General features: G+C 44.7%; 5 protein-coding genes across 6 annotated transcripts; 4 read left to right on the plus strand and 1 right to left on the minus strand.

Moving 5' to 3' along the window:
• The first annotated feature begins 4,054 nt into the window (after window positions 1–4,054).
• On the plus strand, window positions 4,055–9,666 carry BCIN_10g05100 (hypothetical protein). Its single transcript, XM_024695665.1, has one exon. It carries the CDS (start codon window positions 5,926–5,928, stop codon window positions 8,269–8,271), a length of 2,346 nt encoding a protein of 781 aa, XP_024551459.1. The 5' UTR covers window positions 4,055–5,925; the 3' UTR covers window positions 8,272–9,666.
• A 1,760-nt stretch (window positions 9,667–11,426) lies between these two features.
• Window positions 11,427–14,167, plus strand: BCIN_10g05110 (hypothetical protein). Its single transcript, XM_024695666.1, has 4 exons — window positions 11,427–12,822; window positions 12,871–12,966; window positions 13,015–13,387; window positions 13,438–14,167. Exons 1-4 carry the CDS (start codon window positions 12,450–12,452, stop codon window positions 14,078–14,080), a joined length of 1,485 nt encoding a protein of 494 aa, XP_024551460.1. The 5' UTR covers window positions 11,427–12,449; the 3' UTR covers window positions 14,081–14,167.
• A 439-nt stretch (window positions 14,168–14,606) lies between these two features.
• On the plus strand, window positions 14,607–16,900 carry BCIN_10g05120 (hypothetical protein). The gene is made up of 3 exons (XM_001546792.2): window positions 14,607–15,830; window positions 16,135–16,276; window positions 16,422–16,900. Exons 1-3 carry the CDS (start codon window positions 14,880–14,882, stop codon window positions 16,778–16,780), a joined length of 1,452 nt encoding a protein of 483 aa, XP_001546842.1. The 5' UTR covers window positions 14,607–14,879; the 3' UTR covers window positions 16,781–16,900.
• A 462-nt stretch (window positions 16,901–17,362) lies between these two features.
• On the plus strand, window positions 17,363–18,960 carry BCIN_10g05130 (hypothetical protein). Its single transcript, XM_001546791.2, has 2 exons — window positions 17,363–18,122; window positions 18,264–18,960. Exons 1-2 carry the CDS (start codon window positions 17,846–17,848, stop codon window positions 18,815–18,817), a joined length of 831 nt encoding a protein of 276 aa, XP_001546841.1. The 5' UTR covers window positions 17,363–17,845; the 3' UTR covers window positions 18,818–18,960.
• A 232-nt stretch (window positions 18,961–19,192) lies between these two features.
• BCIN_10g05140 (hypothetical protein) lies at window positions 19,193–24,569 on the minus strand. 2 transcript variants are annotated; one of them, XM_024695668.1, is made up of 3 exons: window positions 23,668–24,569; window positions 19,862–23,601; window positions 19,193–19,790 (listed from the first exon to the last, which is right to left on the minus strand). In XM_024695668.1, exons 1-3 carry the CDS (start codon window positions 24,347–24,349, stop codon window positions 19,545–19,547), a joined length of 4,668 nt encoding a protein of 1,555 aa, XP_024551461.1. In that variant the 5' UTR covers window positions 24,350–24,569; the 3' UTR covers window positions 19,193–19,544. The 2 variants fall into 2 exon arrangements, with proteins under 2 accessions (XP_024551461.1, XP_024551462.1); XM_024695667.1 differs by having other exon boundaries at window positions 19,862–24,569.
• Between the last annotated feature and the right edge of the window lie 38 nt (window positions 24,570–24,607).

The following is a 24,607-nucleotide window of genomic DNA, read 5'->3' on the forward strand; positions in this document are numbered from 1 at the left end:
TTTCGCTGCGGTTTGTAAGGTAGTTTGATGGATTTTGATTCAGATGCGATCGTGATTTGACCTATTTTTGGCCGTATGTTTGCAGGATTCGTAGGGCGGTGAATTTGGGTTGTTGGGTATGAGATGAGATCTAACCCCTAATCACGCAAAAGACAGTGAAGCGAAAGGATGTGAAGGGGTAGGCAGGGCAGCGGTGTACTCCGTACATACGCTGTATGTATGTAGGTAGGTGGTCTGTATGTAGGCATGTATAATTTTGGGTCAGATGTCGATGCTGATGATGAACCGGTGGATGTTTGGGCACAGTTGGTAGAAACACCAGTGAGAAGTATGATGAACTGTCAGATGATCTTAGAAGGTATACAGTAAGAGCTTACTTACTCAGCTTCCATCATTTTCCCCCGTTTCCGTATATCAAATTTTCAACACTCGATCGCCACTCAAGAGGTGAGCCAGCACAATGCACAAACGCCCAAAGTGTTTGATCAGTCTTATGCCAACACCCAATGCCGATTTTTCCAGCGGTGAGAAGATAATAGATGAAGTAATATCGTCGTGTATGTAGGAGAGGTTGCACAGATAGCTTTTGGCACCTTATCCAGGCCATTCTCCTATCCTGTGCTTAAACTCCCCGGAAGCGAGCAGTGAACACGGATCCAAAAGCTGTGTGCTTGTCAAATGCAGGGTACACTATCTTTCGAGCATCACATCTCCCTCCCTTTCCATCCAATTGTTCTTTGCCGTTCTGAATGGAAGATGTAGAAATCCGACACGTTTCTATCCTTCAAAGCCTTCTCTCTCTCAGGAGGGGTAAACCCTTTCGTCGAATGTGGGGTAATTTATGGATTTTCGGCGGTCAAATCCTAGTTGCGACCTACATGGCAGGATTATCATTGGTTCCTTCTCCCAATCCGATTGAGGTGTTACTCCGGCACACGATGGGATCTTTGATTAATTACCAGGTGTCCCATTGGCAGGCGGAAACGAAGAATGTCGTCAGTGAGAGGGCCGTTCCAATCCGCTTGATCACAGTCAACCTGACGGTAAGGTGGGATTTTGCCCGGTGAAGGTATCACGAGCCCATCAATCTGATCGGACCCGGGTTTCCCTACATGACAGAATATGACGGTGTGTAACATGACTTGCGCGATGCAAGATATACTTTTTACCCGCACGTTTCTCGTAGACCCTTCGTGCCTCAATGCGAAATGACGAGCACTGTGAAACGATTTCCAAGTAAAAGTGCAAGCAAGTCTGGCAAACCGTAGAGTGCTAGTGTATCATCACTGATCAGATGAAGAAGCCGCATCCACAACCCCACGTTCGCAAGAGAAGTCGAGCAGAGGATGCTGGATGGAGGAGGAGGCTGGTAGCGTGGCAGGCGTGGTGGGCAGCGTTTCACACGAAGGGAAAGAGCATAGTCCCCGCAAGTACGTATGAATGGATACATGCACTGCTGCGAGAGGCCAGTTTGGAGCGTGATTAGACGGAGTCCTGCAGGTAAGGTGTGACTTTGGCATGTGCGCCAAGGGGTGCACGAATCCACGGTGCTGGCTTTGAGGATTATTATTTCGAATTTTGCCGCGGTTGGCTGGTGTAATATGCGATATCTCACGATAGATCACCTGCATTTGGGCAAGCTGCGATTTAATCGTGAAGCTATAGCGGGAAGAAACAATTGTCTGATTAGGGGATACGGTTAGACTCCAGCAAGATTGTGATTGTGATTGAGAATTGTCATCAAGCGTAGGTAGACAGATGGATGCATTCGGACAGAAGGACACGACAGGAATCACAGGACGGATGAAAATAGAGTGAGGGATTGCTGAGTAAGCTGCAATTTCAAGTCATGGGAAGAGAAGAGGGAGAGGCATGGAGATGAGGAATAAATTTGAATGTGACGCTAAGATGCTTGCTTGATTGAGATGGAGATGGAGATGGAGATGGAACAGAGGAACGGGAGGGAAAGGGAGAATTTGATGAACCATTGGGCCATGTCTTGTTATGCCATGTGGTGATGTTGTGACTAGAAGTAAATAAATAAAGCACACGGAAAGAGAAGAGAGACATTGAAGATGGATCCAATAATTAAACCTGGGAGACTGACTGGGAGTGAGTGTACTCTGTCCTCAACGCCCTCAACGCAATCAACGCAAGCAACGGAATCGTCAAATTATCGTGAAATTCTCCACGCTCGCTCCAAACTCCAAGCTCCCAGGGGAAAATGGGATTGGCTCACGAAAATGGTTCCAATCTCTCCGAATTCAGGCCGTCCCGAGACCACCCCCAAGAGCGGGTGGGAAATTTCATGTTCATTCTCATTTCCATTTTATTGCTTGCGGCACATTTTGATTTGTCGATCGCTTGATTTGCTGCTTCTCTCACTCTGCTCTTCTCTTCTGGAGTTAGTGTACATGATGTAGGTACATCTTTCCTGTATCCTGTCGGACGGTTGGATCAACGGGCGTGCAGTAAGATGGGCTTTTGGCTTGGCTGATACCTCGCTCCAACACTACAGCACGTTATTGAAAACCTTCGGTGGGCGAGTAAACTTTCCGTGTGAGAATACGATGCGTTTTGATGACTCTTGGTCGGGAATGTTTGAGATGTCTTTGCCCATCTGCCCGGGAAGCTGTTGGCATTTTTACTGTCTTGAGCGCGAACATGCACATCAATCAATTAGAGGCATGGCATTCACAATCAAGCCAGCAAGCCCGAGGCATGTGAGCCAGCTGGGAAGGAAGTACTGCTGGTCAGCGCATACTACGGAGTTGATGCTGTAATCTCATGGGCTTGACTGGATGGCATAGATTATGGACGGATCCACTTTTCGATTTGAACATTGAACAACAGCTGCTGACCTGCACTACCCAAATCGACGATGGGAAGTTACATACCTAGGTGTCTAGGTGTTGTTAAAGATAGAAAGAAGAAGGACGAAGAGCGGGGGATGTTTCTCTGGGGGGAGGATGTGATAAATATGCAGTTGTGATTGGTATTTGTGATATAATATGGCGACAAGCACCTAGGTAGGTCCAGAGTACAGAGGACATGGGACACATAGTACATAGGATAGATGCCACACAATGCGTGGCATGGTATGAGTGAGCGAGTGTGTGTACTGTATCGAGTACAATATGTATGTATCTACATGTGTATAGTTGCGTCGACGTATTCTTCCAGACAAGCTCTCCGATATGGAAAGCACCGCGTGCAGCCCGAAGTAGGCATCATATCCGCAGTAAACCCAAGCTACGAGAGATCATCGATGGAAGAAGAATGGAAGCATGGAAGAATGGCGCGATCACCATAAAGTTCAAGTCAAGGTCAAAGTGATAGTTTATTCGATCTGAACCATGGAAGTTCCAGACTCGTCCGATTTCATCTCATACCCGTTGCCCGCTGAACTCTGTATGTCTTGAGACACTTTGACCCCTCGCACCACGACCTCTCCTATTGAGAGCTCGAGGGAAGACCGGCACTGGGATACCGAGGAGGTGACGATGATATGGTCTGGTCTGGTATGGTATGGTATGGGTTCTACAATCGATAGACATTCTGGACAGTGTGCTCTGTACGTACAAGCTTTTCCGTAGTCGATACCCACCATCTTACATCCAGCCCTTTGCAGAACTACCGAAGCAGGGCATGTACTAGCTGGGTCAGCGTTCCAGGGCACGATCAAGGGCAGCAGAGCAAGAGAGTGAACTCAAAGCGAGCGAGTGATTGCCGGCCCAAACACTATTTCACGATCAAGGACAGGAGCGAGAGCGAGAGCGAGAGCAAGAGCAAGAGCAAGAGCAAAAGCCCCCCACTCAGCAACATATTACTCCGTGCAGCAGAATGAACGTTACCAGCCGCCAGCCGCAACCCGCCAGCCGTAAATGTATCTAGCTAGTATCTATGCCATGTCGGGAGGGAGGGAGGGATGATAATAGTAGTAATAGGCCTTAGCAATCTACTACCAGCACCAGCACCAGCACCAGCAAAACCAAAAGACCAACCAGCCCACTTATTGCAAGAGGAATTCATTTTTATTTATTTATTTTTCTTTGAGAGCGAACGCGAACGAGTAAGAGAACAAGCAGGACAAAGACCGCGAGAGAGAGAAAAGAGAAAGAAAATAAAAAAAAGAAAAATCGGTTTTTCCATGCGCTAATCCATTCCTGATCACATTGTCTGTCTGCATCGTACAACGTACAATTTTACACTTTATGTATTCGGCAGCGACACAGAGTATCTTGTTAGCATTCTCTTGTTGTCCATTACTCTTTTACTCTGTTGCTCTCTGGCTCTTATTTGCTCTGTTGCTCTCTGGCTCTTATCCACACCTCTCTCTGTCTCTCCTACTTTTTTCCCTATATTATGTATCGCCTGTAATCAATCCACTCATCATATAATAAACCCACTCGCTCATCCACCACCCACCACCCACCACCCATTCACTTATCCACCCACGCACCCACGCACCCATCCACCCATCCACCCATCCACCCATCCACCCATCCACCCATCCATCCATCCATCCACTACTGAAAACCGCACATTCGCATAATCACCAACCAACAAGCGTGCCCTTCGCTCCTCTCTTATCCAGACCAGACACGCCCAGGAGACGAGAAGGCTCGCATGATATCAAAGTCTCATGTTCGTTCTTGATTTTTGACGATTCCTTCCTGATTATTCCTGATCATTCCTGATTCCTGATTCCTGATTGTCATTCAACACCCTTCTTCTTCTTCTTCTTCTTCTTCTTCTTCCAAAACGACGTAGTGGCAAAACACCATCCTCCCCCCTCCCCCCAAAACCGAGACAAAAATAAGGCTGTGTTGGGTTTTCTTTTCTTATCTAGGGCAAGGAACGTTACTCAGTCTTATTAATATTTTTAGTCTTTTTCTTATTTTCTGACTATTATTATTATTATTATTATTGTACGCGGTCGAAGATCAAATCAAGCCAAATCAAGCCAAATCAAGCCAAATCAAATCAAATCTTTCTTTCGATTTGTGTGAGAGGCCAACCCTGAAAAAGTTGTTCTTTCAGCCCTTATTTGAACGTCATTTTATAATACCACAGCGTTCCCCCCCAGAAATCTCCCACAATTTCAAATCAACAATCAACCTTTCACCTCTCTTGCCTCTTGCCTCTTGCCTCTTGCATACTTTCATACTTTCATACTTTGATGCTTGGTACTTGGTACTTGATACTTGATACTCTGATACTCTGATCCTCTGATCCTCACCGACATCGACCAAAGAAGAATCAATCTATTCCAGGTGGACGCCAACTTCATTCCCATACAACGACAACACCTCTTCGCTTCCACCACCAACAACAACAACAACATCAACAATCAATCCTTCCCTCCATCGAGGAAGAGAAGACACCGCGTTGCCTGCCTTTCCTTTTATTGCTTTCGTCGCAGTAACCTGGAATAACTACTTGATTTGAATACAATGTTTTTTCCACAATTATAGCAATACTGTCCCTCAGGGACGCTCTAATTCAACGGTCCTCCTTCGACCTTTGTCTTTTGATCGGGAAAGATATTTGAAAGACGAATCACTTCTCTTCGTCTCGAGCTCGATACTGGCTCCTTTACCTTTTTGATTCATTACCAATTCCCAACACATCGAGGCTTCTCAAGAGTCCTCGACTGTTTCACTTCATTCCAATTTCACCATCGGCAACCACAAACCGCGACCTTTTTTCTTTCGATTCGAGGTCTTGCAACCGCCTCGAAATCCACGTTCCGATTTACATATTACGAACCCTTCCCGAGCGACCATCTTCCAACGCTCGATCCTACTTATATTACCTACCTAATTATACATTCACATTCAAACCCCCAATCACGATCCAATTTTTACCATGGAGGGGCAAGATATTTTGACGTGGCGTCCACAAGCGACGTCCACTCCCAATATGTCGACAACGGGCGACGAAGAAATAATACCTGCAGATGTCGACGAACCTCCTGAACTACAAGCAAAAGAATTCATCAAAGCTCCCATTCGCCCTCAAAATGACCGCGCCGAATCCTTGATCACCAGAGGTTTACATATCGTCGAACCCGAGATGCAAAAACCCGATATCCATGTTACCACCGACCTAATGCGCCGACGATCCTTGATGAGTACGGCAAGTCTCGCATCTACCGCCGAGCTTACTAGCGATGGAGGCTTTACAAGTCCTGCTCGCACAAATACACCTAGCCCACCATTCCCCAATCCGTCATACTATTCGATGGGTCGAAAGTCGGCATATCCTCCACCGGCTCCAGTCGTATCTCATGAAGTGGCCGACCCAATCATCGCCGTCCACGCGGAAATCCTCCACGTTTCACCGAAAGCAGCACCAGTGGTACCCCTCGTGGCCGCTCCAAAGAAACGATGTATTAGTTTCGCTTGTGGTGCGCAAAAGGACCCCGCTCCCAAGCCAACGGCGATCGCCGTCGCGAAGCCTCTGGAACCCGCCGCTCCTCTTGTCGAAGCTTTGAAACGCAAATGTACCATTAAATTTGCTTGTCCTTCGAAGCCCACGGAAAAGCACGCGGAAAAGTCTGTAGAAAAGGTTGAGCCCACCGAAAAAACATCTTACTCGAAACTCGCTCTGTCAGATACCCCACCAGCACGAAGACGCGTCTCGAGTCGATCACCATCTACGTCTAGAAAACCCAGACCTACCCCTGCATCTTCTCTTCGTCCCCATCGCGAATCCACAGGCACCGTGAGACGCGCATCTCAGAGTCCTGTTGCGATTAGGTGCAAGCCAAGGTATGTCATTGCCGGCGAAAAGGATTTGCAATCTGAGGCTGCCCGATTCCACGAATTCTGCAGTGAAGGTTTAGAAGAGGATGACTGGATCCGCAAAGATGAAGAGGTCCCCAAGGCCCGAATTACTATCAATGATACCCTTGCCAAAGAGATCAGAATCCGTAGACTCGGGTCAGAAGCCGAGGAAGAAGCCTTGGAGGAAGATGACGACGACGACGACGAAGAAGAATTCGATGATGGAAACGACTCGGACAACGAAGATGGCTCTGATGAAGAAGAAGATGACGAGGACGATGAGACTGATCGTGTCGACTCTGACGAGGGTTTCACAGACGGAAACGAGACTGATAACGAAGCTGGTTTCGCCGATTCTGATGACGAAGATGATACCGAAGGTGATTTCAATTTCTGGACACCTGGCAGATTGGAACAAGCTCGATTTCCAATCATAAACACCGAAATTAGCACTTATCGTGCCTCTGCAAACCGTACTGCATCAGCATCATCGATCGAATCCCTTAATGGCGAAGCTCCTATAAGAGAGTTGTCTAGAGGAAAGCGGAGGCCAAAGAAGACTCACAGCATTAAGATTCGCCCAGGAACTCCAGATCTCCCTGATAGTACCGATTTTGTCTGTGGAACACTTGATGAGGATCGTCCTCTTGAAGATGCTTACGTCTCTTGCATGACAGCCAGAAAATATGCCAAACACATCGCCACTCCTCAGGATATCGATCCATCTTTCCCAACATCGGATCCCGAGGATGAAGAAGATGAAGAGGATGATGCCGCAAAAACAATTGAGAGTGACGAACATGTTTGGATGCAAGGAAAGTTCGAAGACTCGGATTCGGAACGTCGTCGTTCCAGATCTCGTAGATCTCCTGGCCACAGTCCAAGAAGATTACATTCTCCCCCACCAAAACAACGTCTTCGCTCTCCACCTCCCAAGCAGCGTCTTCGGTCCCCACCACCGAAAAGACGTCTCCAATCACCACCACCAAAGAAACGTCTTCAATCACCTCCTCCCCGCAAGTTGTTTGGGAATGAATCTCCAAAACGTTTACGATCTCCACCACCAGCACGTGCAATTCAATCTCCTCCTGGGTCACCTTCAGGCAGCGGAAGTAAGCCAATTAAGTTCGCACCTTTAGGATCTAGACCAGGCTTGACTCACACCAAGTCTCTTCCTCGTACACCAAATGCATTCTGTCGTCAATACACTGCCAATCGCATTGCTGCAGCCAATGAGATTGCAGCCAAGGACGATGGTGATGGACCATTACGAGGAGCAATTGACATTGTTAAAGGTCTTGAGCAAAAGCGACAAAGACGAAAGGAGAAGTTTTACCAAAAGCACTGCGCCAATCGTGCACGCAAAGCTCAACCAGAGCGTAGACCTCAACCTGGCAAGGGCGCTGAACGCATGCGTGAATTGGGATTACTCATGGCGGGCAAGACGGGTACTAATGACCCATACATGCTTTCTGCATAAATCCATTGCAGAAAGAAAAAAACACACATAACTATTTTCTATTCTTGAACTGTCAGGCTTTCTCTTTCCTCTCTCTGGTAGAAGAGTGTTTTATTTTAGATGAGATATACCCCCTTCTTCTGGAGTTTGAGAGGGATTGGAAGAAAGCCTATCGGGAACCCGTGATCGATCGATCGAGAAAAACCGACGACGAGACGGCTTCGCTTGTTACTTCCATGGATGATTTTTTTTGACTGGAACTGGATGCGAAATCCCGATTATTTTATACACACACACTTTATATTGTAAATAGGAATGAATATTCAACAAACATTTACCATCAACATTATCTGGATTATTCAGTCAATGGCTTCCGTTTCGAATACCTGGTGATCGATGTTATCTTGAACGACGATTTGGTGTTGTGTTATGTTTATGTTTTTGAAGCTTTATGGGATGGTGTGTGTGAATTTATGATATTTCGTGGCTGGTTGTTCAGTGAGTGAGTGAGCGAGGTGATGTGGTGATATCATGATTTATGTTCTTTTCTTTTTCTTTGTTTCGTTTCTTTTCTTCTAGAGTGATATACATTGGATTTTTTTTATTTTTTATGTTTATAAGTACCGATTATCTATATCTCAAAGCATTGGAGTGGTATTTTCATTGGCATTTTTTTTCGGGAGGTTTCTTTCGTTGGAGTGGTCTGGGATTGCATATTACATGGTTTAACTTGGCATATATACCCGGGGTTGGGAAGGTATGGTGTGGCTTTTTTGCTTTTTGTTATTTTTTTTCTTTGAGTCCTGTTTGTTTTTGAGGGAGAGGAGGTTTGAGTCTGAGTTTGAGAGGGGTTGTGAGGGGAGAGAGGAAGGAGGGGAGGATGCTAGGAATGAGATATGAGATATGAGATATGAGGATAGGGTTGACTTTTCATTGGAAGCTGGAAGATGGAAGATGGAAGGTTGCTGGACTAAGATGAGTTGTGTAGTGTATGCTTGGTTGGTTGTGAATCGGCGGATCAGATTGTTGAAGAATGAGAATGAGAATGAGAATGAGAATAGGAACTAGAAAAGAAAACAGAGTGAGAGTGAGAAGGATGAGTAGATGCGTTTTCTTTTGAGCTGGGTATTCATGACTGGATGACTGGATGACTGGATGAATGATGGGGGATTAGCAATGAATGTAGAGAATGAGAGGAATTAGGAGGAGCGGGGGGTTGATTGAAAAGTTAAGTTGGATGTGTATGTATGTATGTATGTATGTGAAGAGTGCCTCTAGGTACCTAGGATAGATAGGTGAAGAATGAATGCATGCATGCATGCATGCATGAACATATAAATACATCAATCAATTGTTCACAATTTTTTTTTTTAAAGGGAATAGGCTAGGCTAGGCTAATAAGTGGAATATAATATATAATGCGTGTATTATTTATTTATTTATTGACTTGGAAGTGGAGGTGGAGGTGGAGGTGGAAGAAGATGTTTATATATGTATATGTATATGTATGTGTATGTGTATATGTATTCAATCAAAGTTTAGAGTGTTTTTTTTTTTTTGTTTTTTTTAATGGAAATTAAATTTTGTGTGGTTTGGGTTGGGGAGATGGGAGATGGGAGATGGGAGATGGGAGATGGGAGATGGGAGATGGGAGATGGGAGATGGGAGATGGGAGATGGGAGATGGGAGAGATGGGAGAGATGGGAGAGATGGGAGAGATGGGAGAGATGGGAGAGGGGAGGGGAGATGGAGATTGGGGGTGGAGATTGAGGGATGGAGATGGTGAAGATGGTGGATGGGTGGGTATGGAAAATGGTTGATGATTGAGGGTTGATGGTTGATAGATTAAGTATTAATATACAGCAAAAGAGTGTAATGATCAAACTGGAAACATTCGCAGAACAGTATTGCGCTCGGAAGATACCTCCTCTCGTGGTAATACCTCGAGCTTTTACACCATCGAGGAACACACCGTCTCTGTCTAAAATGTCTTGTCGATTCATCATTGTCGATTGGTTCATTGCTTCTATTTCGCGCCGCTTGGAAAATACAAAGCAGTGCAGTGCAGTGCAGGGCAGTTCACGATTTCTTGAGCGTTCTCCGAAACCTGTATGTATGTTTAGTGTCGATCATCTGGATCTGGATATGTATATCTGGATAACAGTGTGTGAAATACTCAGGAGAGTATCGAAAAGCATATGTTTACTTGTTTCTTCGCCATCCACGTTGCCATACAAGCAGGTCAGAATCCGTGATCGATAATGATGATAAACGAAAATGGTACGGTGGTAGCTAGCCATGCTAGACTAAACGTGGATGTTTTGAATATCTTATCAGCTGGCATTTGGAATGTGCTGAAAAGTGAGGGGATTCGTGGATTGGGTTGCAGAGGATAGGAGGAGGAAGAAGTACGAATAAAATTTTGAAGAAGAAATGTGAATACCACTTTGGGGAGGAAAAAGTTCTCATGCTAGGTTTTCCACGGACAGGCACGGGATGATACTTCATTGCCCTTAAACTCCCCTGGATCGTAGCTCATTGTGCTTCCTGGAGTTGTACCATTTGTTCTCAAGGTCGTCATGAATTCTCCCGCTACTAAACGAGCCAAACATAGGAATCTTGCTTTGTGTACTTGTGAAAGTACGAAGTGTGAATATTGGCGTTTGTTCGTTTTTGGGGGGAATTTATCAGAACGATAAGTGTGTCCTGATAATTCGTGCGGGTGTATCTTTTTGGCTCTTCTCGAGAGCCTGAAGGTATCAATATAATCCGGGGGAAAAGTTCAAAGACGAGAGTGAGAGCAACATTGGTGATGATGAATATCCTGTTGGATGAGATTCATTGGGCGATCATTATAATTCCTGCAATAGAGATGCAATAGAGATGCATGACTTGCTCATTGTCTAGTACGAGATCTATATCATCAGTGATCCTGTAAGGAAAGAAAGAAAATACATTACCATCTTTACCATCGCGGATTGTTCATCAAAAGAATTGTCTCATTTCATAACTAACTTTCGAGGTTGAACGCGTGTTGTCGTCGCCAAGATTGCAAGCCAATGCTGTTAATGTTAAGAGTTGTCCCATAACAAATAACTTTACTCGCTAACTAGTCACACACCTAGGGCACTATTTAGTGAGAAACCGGGCCGCATTTGAAAGCTAATTTCACACCTGCAAGAAATAAAATCCACCACCTACAAAAAACTTCCGCGAAAGATAGATTGACGTCAAAGCTATTGATCGGTAGCTCGAGGGTAGGTAATGTCTCATATGTTGGCAAGATATATACGAAAGCTGTACTAAAGTGACGATCCGAGCTATCTCTTGAATGATCCTTTGACATACCGCGACTACTTCGAAAGTTTGATATGGCACAATGTCATAGCCAAACTTTCATCAGACAGCCACCTCGCTCATTCATTCCAGTGTTGAATTTAACAACTTCCATCTAAGCTCAAAACTTTCTTGAGTCCCGTGCGAACAATAAACGCCCCTGAACACTATTTTGTGCGAGAGAGAACGGTTCAAATCCGAATGTCCGGTGAAACAGCAACCGCATCTCCCGCTGATATGCTGTGGTACTTTCTGTTCCAAGCACCACCTAACTCTTGATCATCATCTCGCATCTGTACTGGGAATGAGATTATCTACTCAATCAGTCATTTTCAAAAAGAAACATATCTTTTGACAGGTTTCAGGGACGGTGAGATTATGGCACGCAGATATATTGAGAGATTCCTTCCAGTGAAGGTATGCCATCTAAGCCAGCTATTTCTTTTGGCTAGGCTCAAAATGGGATCGTGAACTATTTCTGAGATGCGGAATCTTGAGTACTTTAAAAGAATCCCTACTTTGGATTTCCCAGTTCACACAAGACTTCTGCGCGAAATTTTGACAGCTTCAAGTAAAGGTCAAAATGGTTTGAATCTTTGACTTATCTGCGATTTTGATCTCGATTAAACCTCTGTCCATGCAATATAATTGATAGCAAGAAGGTTACAACTTGCTTGTTTTGTTGAAGATTGACAAGGTTTCTCCGTTTAAGTACCTAGTTACTTCCAAATTCTGAGATTTTCAGACCATTTCTCCTGTCAAATCCACTCAGCACCTGTTCTATCCTTCCTGTCTTTCGTCCTTCTTTTCGACCTTGGTTCTTAATAGGAATCCTTCAATCTTCCACGGAATACCGAAAACATATGGCAATGGAAAAGGAATCGGAACTCATTAACAGGGACAACGTGAACGAAGGAGTTTTTGAATTATCCTCTCCAGCGTCCCCAATTCCCATATCGCACTCTCCAGAAGAATATCGGAAGTTGATCTGGAAAATTGATCTTCATGTTTTGCCAGCTTTGTTTTCTCTTTGGATAGTCTCCGTCGTTGATCGAGGGAACATTGGAAGCGCAAACATCTTCGGCATTCAAGAGGATCTTCATATGAAAGGGAACGACTTCAACATAGCCCTCCTCATCGTCGTCATTTGTTTTATTGTCTTCGATATTCCGTGCAATGCATTACTAAAAGCTAGCACGCCGCAAATCGTTCTTACTGGCGAAATCTTCCTTCTAGGTTGCAATCTCTTCCAAGCCATTCCTCAGCATAACTAACATCGTATAGGAATCGTAGCTATTGGAGAGGGGCTTGTCACAAGTGTCGCAGGGTTCTATGCCATGCGTTTCTTTGTGGGGTTATTTGAAGCAGGACTCATACCAGGTATTTTCGACAGCCATCAGTCTAGCGAAGACACTAACACAATTATAGGAAGTGTCTATATCTTGAGTCAGTATTATCCTCGGTATGAAATGCAATGGAGATTAGGTATGTTGATGGTTGGCAATGCCCTTGGAACCGCATTTTCTGGACTACTTGCATTTGCTATTGCTGGTATCAATAATGACAATGGGTATAATGGCTGGAGATGGATTTTCATTATTGAAGGGTGTATGACTGTTGCAGTGGCGGTTATTGCCTACCCATTCATGCCAACTTGGCCGCATCAGGCAAAATGGATGTCCGATGATGAAAAGACTTTGCTCGTCAGTGCAATCAAGAAAGGGGTTGTTGAACCAAAGGGCGAGAAGCTGGACATGCACAGACTTATTGAGGTATTAAAAGACTGGAAGATATACATATTGTGATTACCCCACCCAGTTTCCCAGCCAATTCTAAACTAACCAACCTTAGTGGCATAATTCTCGCATTTACAATTATGACGTCCGCTAGCGTCGGGATATTTATACCAACTATTGTTTCTGGCATATCTGCTCATCAGGATCCTCGCCACGTACAAGTTCTCTGTATTCCAGTTTTTGTTGCAGCGGCAGTATCTTCATTTGCATTTTCATTCTTATCAGACTATTTCAAACATCGTACAGGATTCGCTATTTTTGGATACGTTATGATCATAGCTGGTGCCATAGTCTTACTTAATCAAGAGCATGTCCATGCCCATACCAGATATGGAGCGGTCTATCTCCTGGCTTGTGGAATTTACATTGCTGTACCGATAATATGGACAATTCTACCAAACAACGTTGCTGGAACGTACAAGACGGGAATTGCGATAGCAATTCAGGTCAGCATTGGAAATTTGGGGGGTGTAGCTTCAACTCTTTGCTTTGCAAGTACTAAGGCACCATATTTCGTCTTGGGATATACAACTATTGTGTGGATGACCTGTTGTGCTGCGGGTCTTTTATTTATCTGCATGTTCTTCTTGTGGATAGAGAATAGGGCTAGAGAAGCTGGTAAAAGAGATTATCTATTAGAGAGAGAGAATGCCGACAAGCTGGGAGATAGACACCCTTCCTTCAGATATACTTATTAATTGCTTGCTTTATGTAAAGTAATCAGCGCTACTGAAATAGCAAGTAATACTTTAAAATTTATATGGTGAAAAGGTTTTTTAGGGTCAAGGTCTGAGAAAATTCACGAATCTTAATCATTCATGGATGAATTTGTTCGCTTAACAGCGAGAACGCCTCGAAGCATTATTTTTTCCACCTTCCGGTAGTACAAGGCGGTATTCGAGGACAATTTATCAATCATATACTTTCCTTGAGCTCGATATAAGGATCTTCTATGTCACACATAGGTTCCACTTCAGTTCGGAAGTTGCTAGATTATTGAGATTTACAGTTTCCTATTCAATTCCGAGGTTACTCGACATACTCAACGCAATGTAACCGTCGGAACTGTTTCCAAAGCTTATTCGTTCTTTCGTGCTTATCATCACAAATATCTGAAACATTTGCTTTGGCATTCGGTCTCTGCGACTCTGTGCTGCAGTGGGACTTTTTCAGTGGGTTTTTGTGTCTAATGCTATATAGTTCTACTCTGCTACTATCTCTCTTGGATCCCATAAAATCGTTTTCAATCATTGTCTGAGTTGCGGAATCCGCTGAGAACTCGAGTATACGAATTTAATTCATATTCAATACTTGGTGTCTAGTTTGCCTGCCTCTTTCTAGCAAGTCGCTATCTTAAGTCACCACTTGATCAGCGTGTTTCAGCCGCGGATACCAAACTTTACAGCTTCCTCAACTCATCTTCCATCCCCTTTGTTTCCATTATTCATATTCAAAGTCAAAATCCCTTTCTTAGCTGTAATTCCTATCCCGACGATCATGGCGAACTCGACCACAGTTCCGCAAGCCTTCAAACCAAGCGAGCCCCTTCAAATAGCCATAATCGGAGCCGGCCTCACGGGTCTCACCCTCGCTCTTTCAATTTCCGCCCTCCAACTGCACCAGCGCTCTCACATCCACTACACCATCTACGAATCACACCAGCAGTATTCCGAAATCGGCGCCGGGATTGGATTTGGCGCGAGCGGCCATCGAATCATGAAACTTCTCCACCCCGCATTCTGGGAAAATTACAAAGCGATTGCGAATTGGGGCGACGATGACGTATGGTGGGATTTTGTCGTCGGCGACAGAGTCGGGGACTCCCAGGGAAGATATGCAGAAAGATGGGAAGGAAAACGCATTGCACAGGTGCGAATGAAAGAGGGAAGAGAGGGTCAAAGTACCGCGCATCGCAGATCTTTGATGGATATTCTAATCAAACTCCTTCCTTCTTCGTGCGATGTTCGATTTGGAAAACGTTTGGTGGGGATTGTGTCGTCTGTTTCGGATTTGTGTTGTGGATCCCATCATCCGCATGCTAATGTCACACTTCAATTCCAAGACGGGACGACATCAATTGCTGATTTGGTTATCGGCGCCGATGGCGTCAAGTCTCTCTGTCGGGATATAGTACTCGCACCGAGTTTCAATGCAGAAGCGTTCAAAGCGCGTTTTACGGGGAAAATAGCATATAGAGGATTGATACCGATGGAAGAGGCGAAAGCGAGGATAGGAGAAAAAGCGGGTCAGAGGATATTTTATTTGGGACATGGGGGACATGTGGTTTCGTTCCCGGTGGAGGGAGGGAAGAGTATGAATATTGTTGCGTTTGCGAATCGGGAGGAGGGGAGTTGGGAGGGGAGTTGGGTGAAGGAGAATGTGGGGGAGGAGCTGGAGAGAGATTATTTAGATGGGAGGTGGGGGGGAGATGTCGAGGGGATTATGGGGGTAAGTAGATGGTGTTTGGTTCTTTTCAGTTTGTTTGATGTGTTTTTTTTCAGCTTGTTTTTCTTGCGTTGTTTATTTTGTGAATTTCACACCTAGCCATTGCACTTTCTCGGCTAAATTCGATTCTTCAAACTACCTTCTATGTATGTCTCGGTGGAGATAGTTTCTCCACCTCTGCTTCATCTCATACATCTCAGGCCCGATCTTCATTCCTCTCTCACAGAATCTCACATTCCCAGTTCAATTATCCATTTTCTCTCAGGTATATCTTCTAATGAAAGAACTACTGACACTCCATTTGCAGCTCATCAAATCGCCCTCCTACTGGGCAACATTCTACCACCCCCCTGCACCGACCTTTCACCATCCAACTCTACCTATCCTTCTTATCGGCGACTCTGCCCACACCACTGCTCCTCATTTTGGACAGGGTGCTGGTCTTGGTAGTAAGTATCCTCTTCTTTTCCCAGCTCTATTCTTTCCTTGCTCCCTTTCCGAGATAGTGCATCCTCCATTTTTAATCTTCCCCAAAGCACCTCATTGTTTTCCTTATCCACACACGAAAAATACTAATTCCCACCACCCACCTAGTCGAAGACGTATACATCCTCACAAAACTTCTCTCGCAACTCCCCACCACCTCTCACTCTTCCGTCGCCAGCTCAAATCTCCGCGCTCTCTTCACAGCATACACACAAATTCGACAACCGCGCGCTACAACCGCCGTATCCTCTGCAAACTATTATGGTCGTATGCTTGATATGGAAGATCCGGTTATATCCGATAATCTTTCGCTCATAGAGGAGAAAGTAAGGGGAATAGCTGAGACGATTTGGGGATATGATGAGATTAGAGAGGGGGAAAGGGCAGTAGAGATTATGAGAGGAGTTTTGGCAACAGCGGGTGTTGGGGAGATTGGGGAGGCGAGCGTCGCTAAGGAGATGACCTGAAATTTTTAGAGAAATATTGATGATAATTGATATTGAACGATGATTACGAATAAAATTCTCTAATTTCAATGCACTTGCACTTGACTAATGAAATTTTCTACAATCAAAATTGATAATTCAGGTATAAAAAAAAACTGTAGATTTCGTCTGTTCACTTGAGACAGTATCACTATTGTACTAAAAAACACAGTTTAACTGCTGTTTTTAGAATCGACCTTCATTTTGAGGTCAAACGACACAACCTCATAGCCATCTGTCTACTGTCTCATGCCGTAATTGCTTCGATTAGACAGAATCGTACGATAGTATTTACTTGTTGATCAAACTAATAGTCGACATGATTGAATCAATATGAATTCACATTGTGAACGATACGGAAGCTAAATTCGAAGACACGAGGGAAGTTATGCGGAGTTGAGTAAGTACACCAGCGTGAATGAGGGTTCCAGTCCCCAACAGTCGCTTAGCCATTAAACCCCCTCGTATTGTCCATCCTCCTATTGATGTGAAATGATTCTTTGACTCATATATATTGATCAAAGAATAATCAAACAGATTAACCAACTTCTTCCAATTCATTTTGGTAACCTTTATACATACAGTAAGTATCACGGTGCACGCAATTCTCAAATTCGAACGACGAAACAGTTTAGCGCCCGTATAAGAAACCTCACTGCCGGTAAGAATTAATTCTCACCTTGGATTGAATATAATGCCGAATCAACTTGATTGTCAAATTTTGAATTAGAAGGGATAGAGATGATCGAAACCTTAATTAACAGTTATGTATACCCGGGGATTACGATAACCAAAGGATAAATAAAGTATGACGCAATCAACCCCGCATATTCTTACAAACCATAACGTCAAAAGTACGAGCGAGGTATATAGAACAAACCACGAACAATTAACAGTTATATCAACTCGGGGTAACTCGAACCAACAACAACTAAAACTAATCTTTCACATAACAAGAAAAATACCCAAAAACCATCAATCACAGATTCCAAATTCTCAATCACCATCTTCTATTTCAAGCACATCTTACCCACCCATCCCCAAAAAATGTCCCCCACCACCCCGCGCATCCTCCTCCTCGGCGGCCACGGCAAAGTATCTCTCCACCTCACGCCCAAAATCCTCTCTCGATCCTGGAACCTCACATCCCTGATCCGCAACCCAGAGCACAAACCTGACATCCTCGCGGCGGCGTCGCGCGCGCCCAAAAGCAGCGCCGGAAACCTCGAGGTACTCGTCTCCAGCATCGAAGACGTCAAGAGCGAGAGCGACGCGAAGAGTATTCTGGACCAGGTAAAGGCGGATTGGGTAATCTGGTGTGCCGGTATGATATTTTCCCGTTTCCCGCATTCGTGTTCTACCTTCTCTCATTCTTGTTCTGGGAGAGGGAGAGGGAGGGGAGGGGATCGCAAATAGATGACGAGATGAAGAAATAGAAAACTAATCCAGACTTGCAAATCCACAGGAGCCGGAGGCAAAGGACCCAAAGACCGCACCTACGCCATTGATCAAAACGCGTGTATCCATTTCATCCGGGCTTCTCTCGCCACCCCGTCCATTACCAAATTCCTGCTCGTCTCTGCGCTCATCTGCCGACGCTCGCGCGCGCCATGGTGGAGCGAAGAAGATTGGGCATACGTGAATAAAGTAAATACGGAAGTGCTTCCAGATTATTACAAAGCGAAACTAGCGGCGGATCAAGCACTGGTGGTGTTGGGAGAGGAGAGGAAAGACTGGACGTGGATTAATTTGAGGCCGGGGACGTTGAGTGATGAGGAGGAGACGGGGAGGGTTAGTATGGGGAAGACGACGGGGCAGGGGAAGGTTACCCGGGCGGATGTGGCCGAGGTGGCGGTGAGGTTGTTGGCGGAGGAGGGGGTGAAGAGTGGGTATTTTGATTTGTTGAATGGAGAGGGGGAGGTGGGGGAGGAGGTGAGGAGGGTGGTGAAGGAGGGGGTGGATTGTAGGGATGGAGAGGAGTTTGAAGATTTGAAGGGGACTGAATTTTTGAAGCTATGAATACCCGAATTTGGTTCTCTGGAAGGATTACGCGATAATCACCATTTCATTCCTCTGAAACCCCATATATGTGGACTAGATCCTCTTGTAAAGAAAAAGTATGAAAAGAAAATTATTTATAACTATGAAGCATACGTTGATCAATCCGCTCCTTTCTGCTCTCTCCGAACTCTTATAAAGATCACCAACTAAGATTCCACATTTCCACTCCCCTTCGTTTAACCTCTCAAACATCATCAAACATTATAAAGCTATTGAAACCAGACGTATCTGGCATCCGGTATGCAGATGAAATACCAGAAATATCTTTCCCATTCCATAATACCCTTTGGTTATTCGTTTTCATACGGCTATGACAGTAAAGAAGTCTTCTATTGTATGTAAAGCCATTATAGCTACCTACGTAGCTATCTGTGTTCATATAATCTTATTGAGAAAAATTCTATTCCCATCTATCTCTATACTAATGTACAAGCAATAAACATGCAATAGTCTAGCTTCTTTAGTATTTCCCTCTCAAGAGAAAAATATCTACGCCCTAGCAAATAGTAGGCAAAATGGTATCATATAATAAAGAAATCAAACCAAACACGCCTATTAGCAATATACTCTTTTCCTTTTCTTTGTAATAATCCTCATATCTTTGCTTTTCCTCGAAAATCGCTCACCATATTTTCAGAAGCACAGTCTTTCCATTCCATTCCCTCCCTCCCTTACCACCAACCTCCTAATCCGCAATCCCTACCCCAAACTCCTCATATAGTTCCCCCACCCTCACACCCCTATTATCTGCAATCATACCCAATAATCCCTGTCCCACATCCTTGATGTCATTGTAATCATGCAACAACTTAATGTGTCTCTTGACCGTTTGCTTCGCCGGCTTTTCTAACCCTTCTGTGATCTCCTGTATTTTCTGGCGTTTTTGTGCAATCTCTGCTTTTAGATTCGCATTGCGTGCTTGGATCGATGTCTAAGAGATAAAATTAGTTGATGCTCCGAAGGAAAGAGGAGACAATGGATCAAAGGGAGACTTAGACTTACGAGTTTCATCGCTTTGATCTCGGCCAAAAACGCATCTTGGCGTTGGGAGGAGGAGGAGGAGGTATTTGATGATGTGGATACTTGACTTCCGGATACTTTCGTTTTAACATCACTATTGATAGATTTAATTTCGTTGATAGTGACATCTTGATCTACAGGCTCTGAATCTTTTGCAGTCTGTTTTCCTTTATTCTTGAGTAAGCTTGGCCTTCCCCTTTTCTTTTTCTCAATCACCGGCTCTTCTTGTTCGTCGGCTTCTTCTTCGTCAAGGTCCTCACTTTTTGCGCTACGAAGCTTGACTTTGCCGGATATTTGTTGTTCTTCCTCTGTAACATCAGAATCGCTATTACTAATACGCCTAGGTTTGGCTGCGGAAGGTCGACCTGGTTTCTTTTTCTCTGATGCAGGATGTTTTCCCTCAATCTGTGTATTCGCCTGGCTCGTCCCCCGCTTATCGCCAACGCCCAATACCTCTGTCAAATCTTCTTCGCCAGATTTTGTGTCTTCCGTACTGGTATCCAACTCTTTGGTTCCAGGTGGCCGGCCTCTCTTCTTTGGCTCTGGCTTAACCTTTTTTGAAGACGGCGATTCATTTAGCAGCGCCTCTTCTTCCTCATCTGAGTCAACAATCTCGGTCGGAATATTCTTGCCACTACTAGTAACGCCACCCGATATATTCTTCATGGTAGCATTCCCGTTACTCAAGCTAGAAGCTTTGCGGGAAGGTCGACCTCTTTTTCTCTTCTCGGGTGAAGCGTTGACCGGTAGGCTAGCATCAGGTGCAGGTTCGTTGATATTAGCATCCAAAACTTTGCCGGAAGCTTTTGTAGCAACATTGCTGGAACTTGCTTTGGCAGTTTCGATGGCGTCCTTGTTCGCGGTACTAACACTAGAAGAGTTTTGATTTGAGGGTCTACCTCTTTTTCTTTTTTCTTGCGAAGAACTGGTTACGACTGGTTGATCAATGCTTGCGGCTACGGTCTCTTGCGTTTTAATGGCCCCCTGACTTGCTTCTGGAGGTTCAACAGACCCCTCGCTCGGATTATTCACTGCGGAGACCTTGCGACTAACTGGTCTACCTCTCTTTTTCTTCTCGGGTGATGTACTGGCAAATGTTTGCGGCTCGTCAACTGGCTTCATCTTAGATGTCGGTTCACGGATACTAGCATCTGTAACAGCACTCTTTCGCAAATCTGAAATCTCCTCTAAACATTCGTCGATATTTGTCTTTTCGGGACTTAGTCGAGACACCTTTCGGCTAGCAGGTCTTCCCCTCTTCCTCTTCACTGGCGAGGAATCAAGATCAGCCTGTTCATCGGTGGAATGAAATTCGCTCATAGGCTCCTTGTGAAGGTCTTTTTCCATTACGATGGTCCCAGAGATTTCGTTGGCAACTTTGTTGACGTATATTTTCTCAGGATTCAGTTCAGATGATTTTCGACCAGGTCGGCCTCTTTTTCTCGGTCGTATAGACGAGCTTTCATCCGAGTTATCATTTATTTCCCCATTTGTAGTGGCTTTTACATCAAGATCGTTATGAGACAATGGTGAAGCCTCGTACGATGACTCTGCACCTTCTGAATGTTCTGCTCCGATTCCAGAAGATTTACGTCCTGCAGGCCTTCCTCTCTTTCTCTTGGCCGATGAAGATGGGATGGCAATTTGCTTTTCGATAGATCTGTTACTAGGCGTAGCTTGTTTTGTTTCAACATCTCCGGGAACCACCACTGAAACATTACTCATATTATGTCTGGCAACTTCTTCGGTGTTGGCTTTCTCGAGACTTAAGCCGGAAGATTTTCTACTGGCTGGTCTTCCCCTCTTTCGCTTGACGGGTGAAGACGAATTTGCGGTTATTTCATCCATCGTATCGTTGACTTCAGACTCATCATCATTTTCAACATTCTGGGCTGGGGCTGTTGCTGTCACGTCATCTGAGTCCCCGTCTGGTCCCTCGGAATACTTCTTCTCGGGAATCAAACCTGAAGACTTTCTACCTGTTGGTCTTCCTTTTATCTTCTCTTGCATGAAATGAACAGGAGGGCTTGAAGCTGGCTCATCTGTCGATTTGCGACCGACATACGAATGTATAGTCTCCTCATCCATCAATTTGTTCTCCCTCTCAAGATCGTCACCGTCATTTGTAACAGTAGATAAAGTGGAAGTTTTTCTCTCGGATGGCCTTCCGCGTTTCCTCTTCTCAGGTGTAGGGCTACTTGGATATAACTTGTTTGCAGGGACGTTCCTGGGAGATGAATGTGCATCAGCTGTGTTGTTGATAAAAGCAGCCTCATCGCTTTCTGGTGCATCCACAGCTACTTTACCCTCTTCCATGGCAAGCTCATCGGCAGGTAACAAAGAGACCTTTCTACTAGATGGTCTTCCTCGCTTTCTCTTCTCGGGTGTGGGGCTATGTAGAGAGGAATTATCTGCCGTAGCGTCTGTAGAAGCTGTGTGCGTAGTTGCGTCATCTGGTTTGTCGACAGACTCATCGACAGATAATACAGAAATATTCCTAGTAGATGGTCTACCTCGCTTCTTCCTCTCTACCACAGGAGTACCTACGCTTAAGTTTTCCTCGTTCTCCATATTCATCGGCTTCTCTGAATCAGCTTCGGCGAGCGTTGCTGTGCTCTCGATATTTTCTTGGCCAACTTGACTGTTGGTTATCTTAGATCTTCTTATTTGTGGTGATCTGCCCCTCTTATTTGATGTTTTTTCCGGTGATGTCTGATTAGAGGGCGGCTGAATGTCTATATCATCTTCGTCGGCTCTAGAAACTTCCTCCACTTTCTCGGCAAAACCAATCGGCCCACGCTCAACTGACTCTTCAATCTCTTCAAAATCATCTATTCCATTCTGTAGAGCTTCAGACTCCATTGTTTCTAGCTCATTGAGATTTTTCTTTGGGTCAATGGAGCTTGTGGCACATTCTCTCCCAAATGAGCTTATAACATCTTCGGTCTCCACATCCTCATTTTCTTCTCTTACCGCATCAACTCCTGTAGTCATCCCCGCATTATTTCCATGTCTCACCCAACTATTGAGTATCTTTCTATTATGGCTGAGCTTTTGCGGTGATTGCTGACTTGATTCTGTGACCGCATCACTATCCGGAATTTCTACTTGCCTTGGCTGTACTGGAGCTTCCAATCTGGAAAGTGAAGGCAATTCAACATCATCCAAGCTATCATCCACAGGTATTTGATTGGGAATTCCAAAATCTTGAATATGCGTGAGATTTAACATATTTTCCCTGTTTTCAACATTCATAATATTCTCATCTATCGACGGGACTCCTTCGGAAAAGTTGTCTCGGGGTGCGGATTCAACAGGTGATTGTTCCAGAATAGGCATTGAGCTTGGCTTCCCTTCAAGGTCCCTTAAATCTTCATTACTCAGGAACCCGCTGGTAATGCTTTCAGCACCATGATCTTCGTTTCCAGAATATGCATCTTTGTTGCCATTCATTTCAGTCTCAACAGCCGTTTCGGAATAAGTGGTGCTCGAAGTTGGAACATTGCCGCGAATTTCTCCGGTTTCATTGTTCTCTCCATCGATAGGGTCATCGATTACTGGCCCAGCTCCCATCTCGGTGATAGCTTCTTCCGAGTTCAAAATGGCATTGCTCCTTTCCGACGTAATTTCCTCGCAGCCCAAACCCGGATTCTTAATCTTATCATCTGGCTTGTCGTATATTTGTTCTTCAAAAGACTTGTTTCCTCCGAAAGAATCCACATCTGCGATGAGACCAGAATTAGTTGTAACTTCAGTGGTTGTTGTAATTGACTCTAAAGCGTTCTTACGATTATCTTCGAGTATAGCTTGTTGATCAACTTTGACCAATTCTAGATCATAATTCTCGGCTCCAGGGAAATCCGGGATATTTTCATCACCAGCTAGATTCATCGCTTGGTCTTCTTGCTCATCTGCTACATCATCGCGTTTCTCCAAGATGCCTCCAATTCCTTCCTTGTTCGGCTCAAAATCTTCCGTGATCATTCTTTTCTTTTGGGCCACGGAAGCATTTCTGCTCATATCTTCCTCTATAGGTAGATTTAAAGTCGCTGCATCATCATGCCGAGAGCTTACATCAACGTCTCCACTCCTAGTTTTCGATATAGATGTAGCCGGACTATCGAATTGTGGCAAAACCGTTTGGCGCGATCCCACATCAATATCGTCGATGCCAATTTTTGATACCGATCCATTTTCCCCAATCACATCCTCATCATCAGCCGGCCCATCATACTGTGGTAAACCCAAATTCTGTGATCGCATCTGATCCACCTCAGCAACCCCTCCCATTCCACCAACATCTCCTGTCGTCTCCTTCATCTCATTTCCGTTCCCAATGCTCACTTGCGTCTGCATCGCACTATCCTCTTCGCCCTCCAGCTCCATACTTTCGGCTTCCCTAAACCGCTGCCAATCCCACTGTTCAATAAAATCCATCCCCGAATCCGCCTCTAACATGCCCCCATCCATGCTTTATCCCCTAGTTTCTTTGCTTCCAGTCTTTCTCCACCGTTCTCCCTTTTCTTTCACGGTACGCAACGTCCTTTTCTTCACCACCAAACCTTGTCTCGTGGCGATGATATTTTCAGACTTTGGATCAGCCTCCTTGCTTGAACATCATTGAAAGATTTGACAGGCAATTCTGGAAAGAAAGATTAAACACGAAAAGATGAAAAGAAAAACGAAATCCGAAAAAGGTAAAAGTAAAAGTGAACTTTCTTTTCGAAA

This window comes from Botrytis cinerea, chromosome 10, assembly GCF_000143535.2.
Source record: "Botrytis cinerea B05.10 chromosome 10, complete sequence".
Classification (NCBI taxonomy): Eukaryota; Fungi; Ascomycota; class Leotiomycetes; order Helotiales; family Sclerotiniaceae; genus Botrytis; species Botrytis cinerea.

Coding starts and splice junctions, on each gene's coding strand:
- BCIN_10g05100 (XM_024695665.1), top strand. CDS start 5,926: ATGTCGACAACGGGCGACGAAGAAATAATACCTGCAGATGTCGACGAA.
- BCIN_10g05110 (XM_024695666.1), top strand. CDS start 12,450: ATGGCAATGGAAAAGGAATCGGAACTCATTAACAGGGACAACGTGAAC. Junction 12,967..13,014: donor TGAAGCAGGACTCATACCAG/GTATTTTCGACA, acceptor ACACAATTATAG/GAAGTGTCTATATCTTGAGT. Junction 13,388..13,437: donor GACTGGAAGATATACATATT/GTGATTACCCCA, acceptor AACCAACCTTAG/TGGCATAATTCTCGCATTTA.
- BCIN_10g05120 (XM_001546792.2), top strand. CDS start 14,880: ATGGCGAACTCGACCACAGTTCCGCAAGCCTTCAAACCAAGCGAGCCC. Junction 15,831..16,134: donor ATGTCGAGGGGATTATGGGG/GTAAGTAGATGG, acceptor CTCCATTTGCAG/CTCATCAAATCGCCCTCCTA. Junction 16,277..16,421: donor ACAGGGTGCTGGTCTTGGTA/GTAAGTATCCTC, acceptor CCACCCACCTAG/TCGAAGACGTATACATCCTC.
- BCIN_10g05130 (XM_001546791.2), top strand. CDS start 17,846: ATGTCCCCCACCACCCCGCGCATCCTCCTCCTCGGCGGCCACGGCAAA. Junction 18,123..18,263: donor TTGGGTAATCTGGTGTGCCG/GTATGATATTTT, acceptor GCAAATCCACAG/GAGCCGGAGGCAAAGGACCC.
- BCIN_10g05140 (XM_024695667.1), bottom strand. CDS start 24,349: ATGGATGGGGGCATGTTAGAGGCGGATTCGGGGATGGATTTTATTGAA. Junction 19,791..19,861: donor AGATCAAAGCGATGAAACTC/GTAAGTCTAAGT, acceptor TTTATCTCTTAG/ACATCGATCCAAGCACGCAA.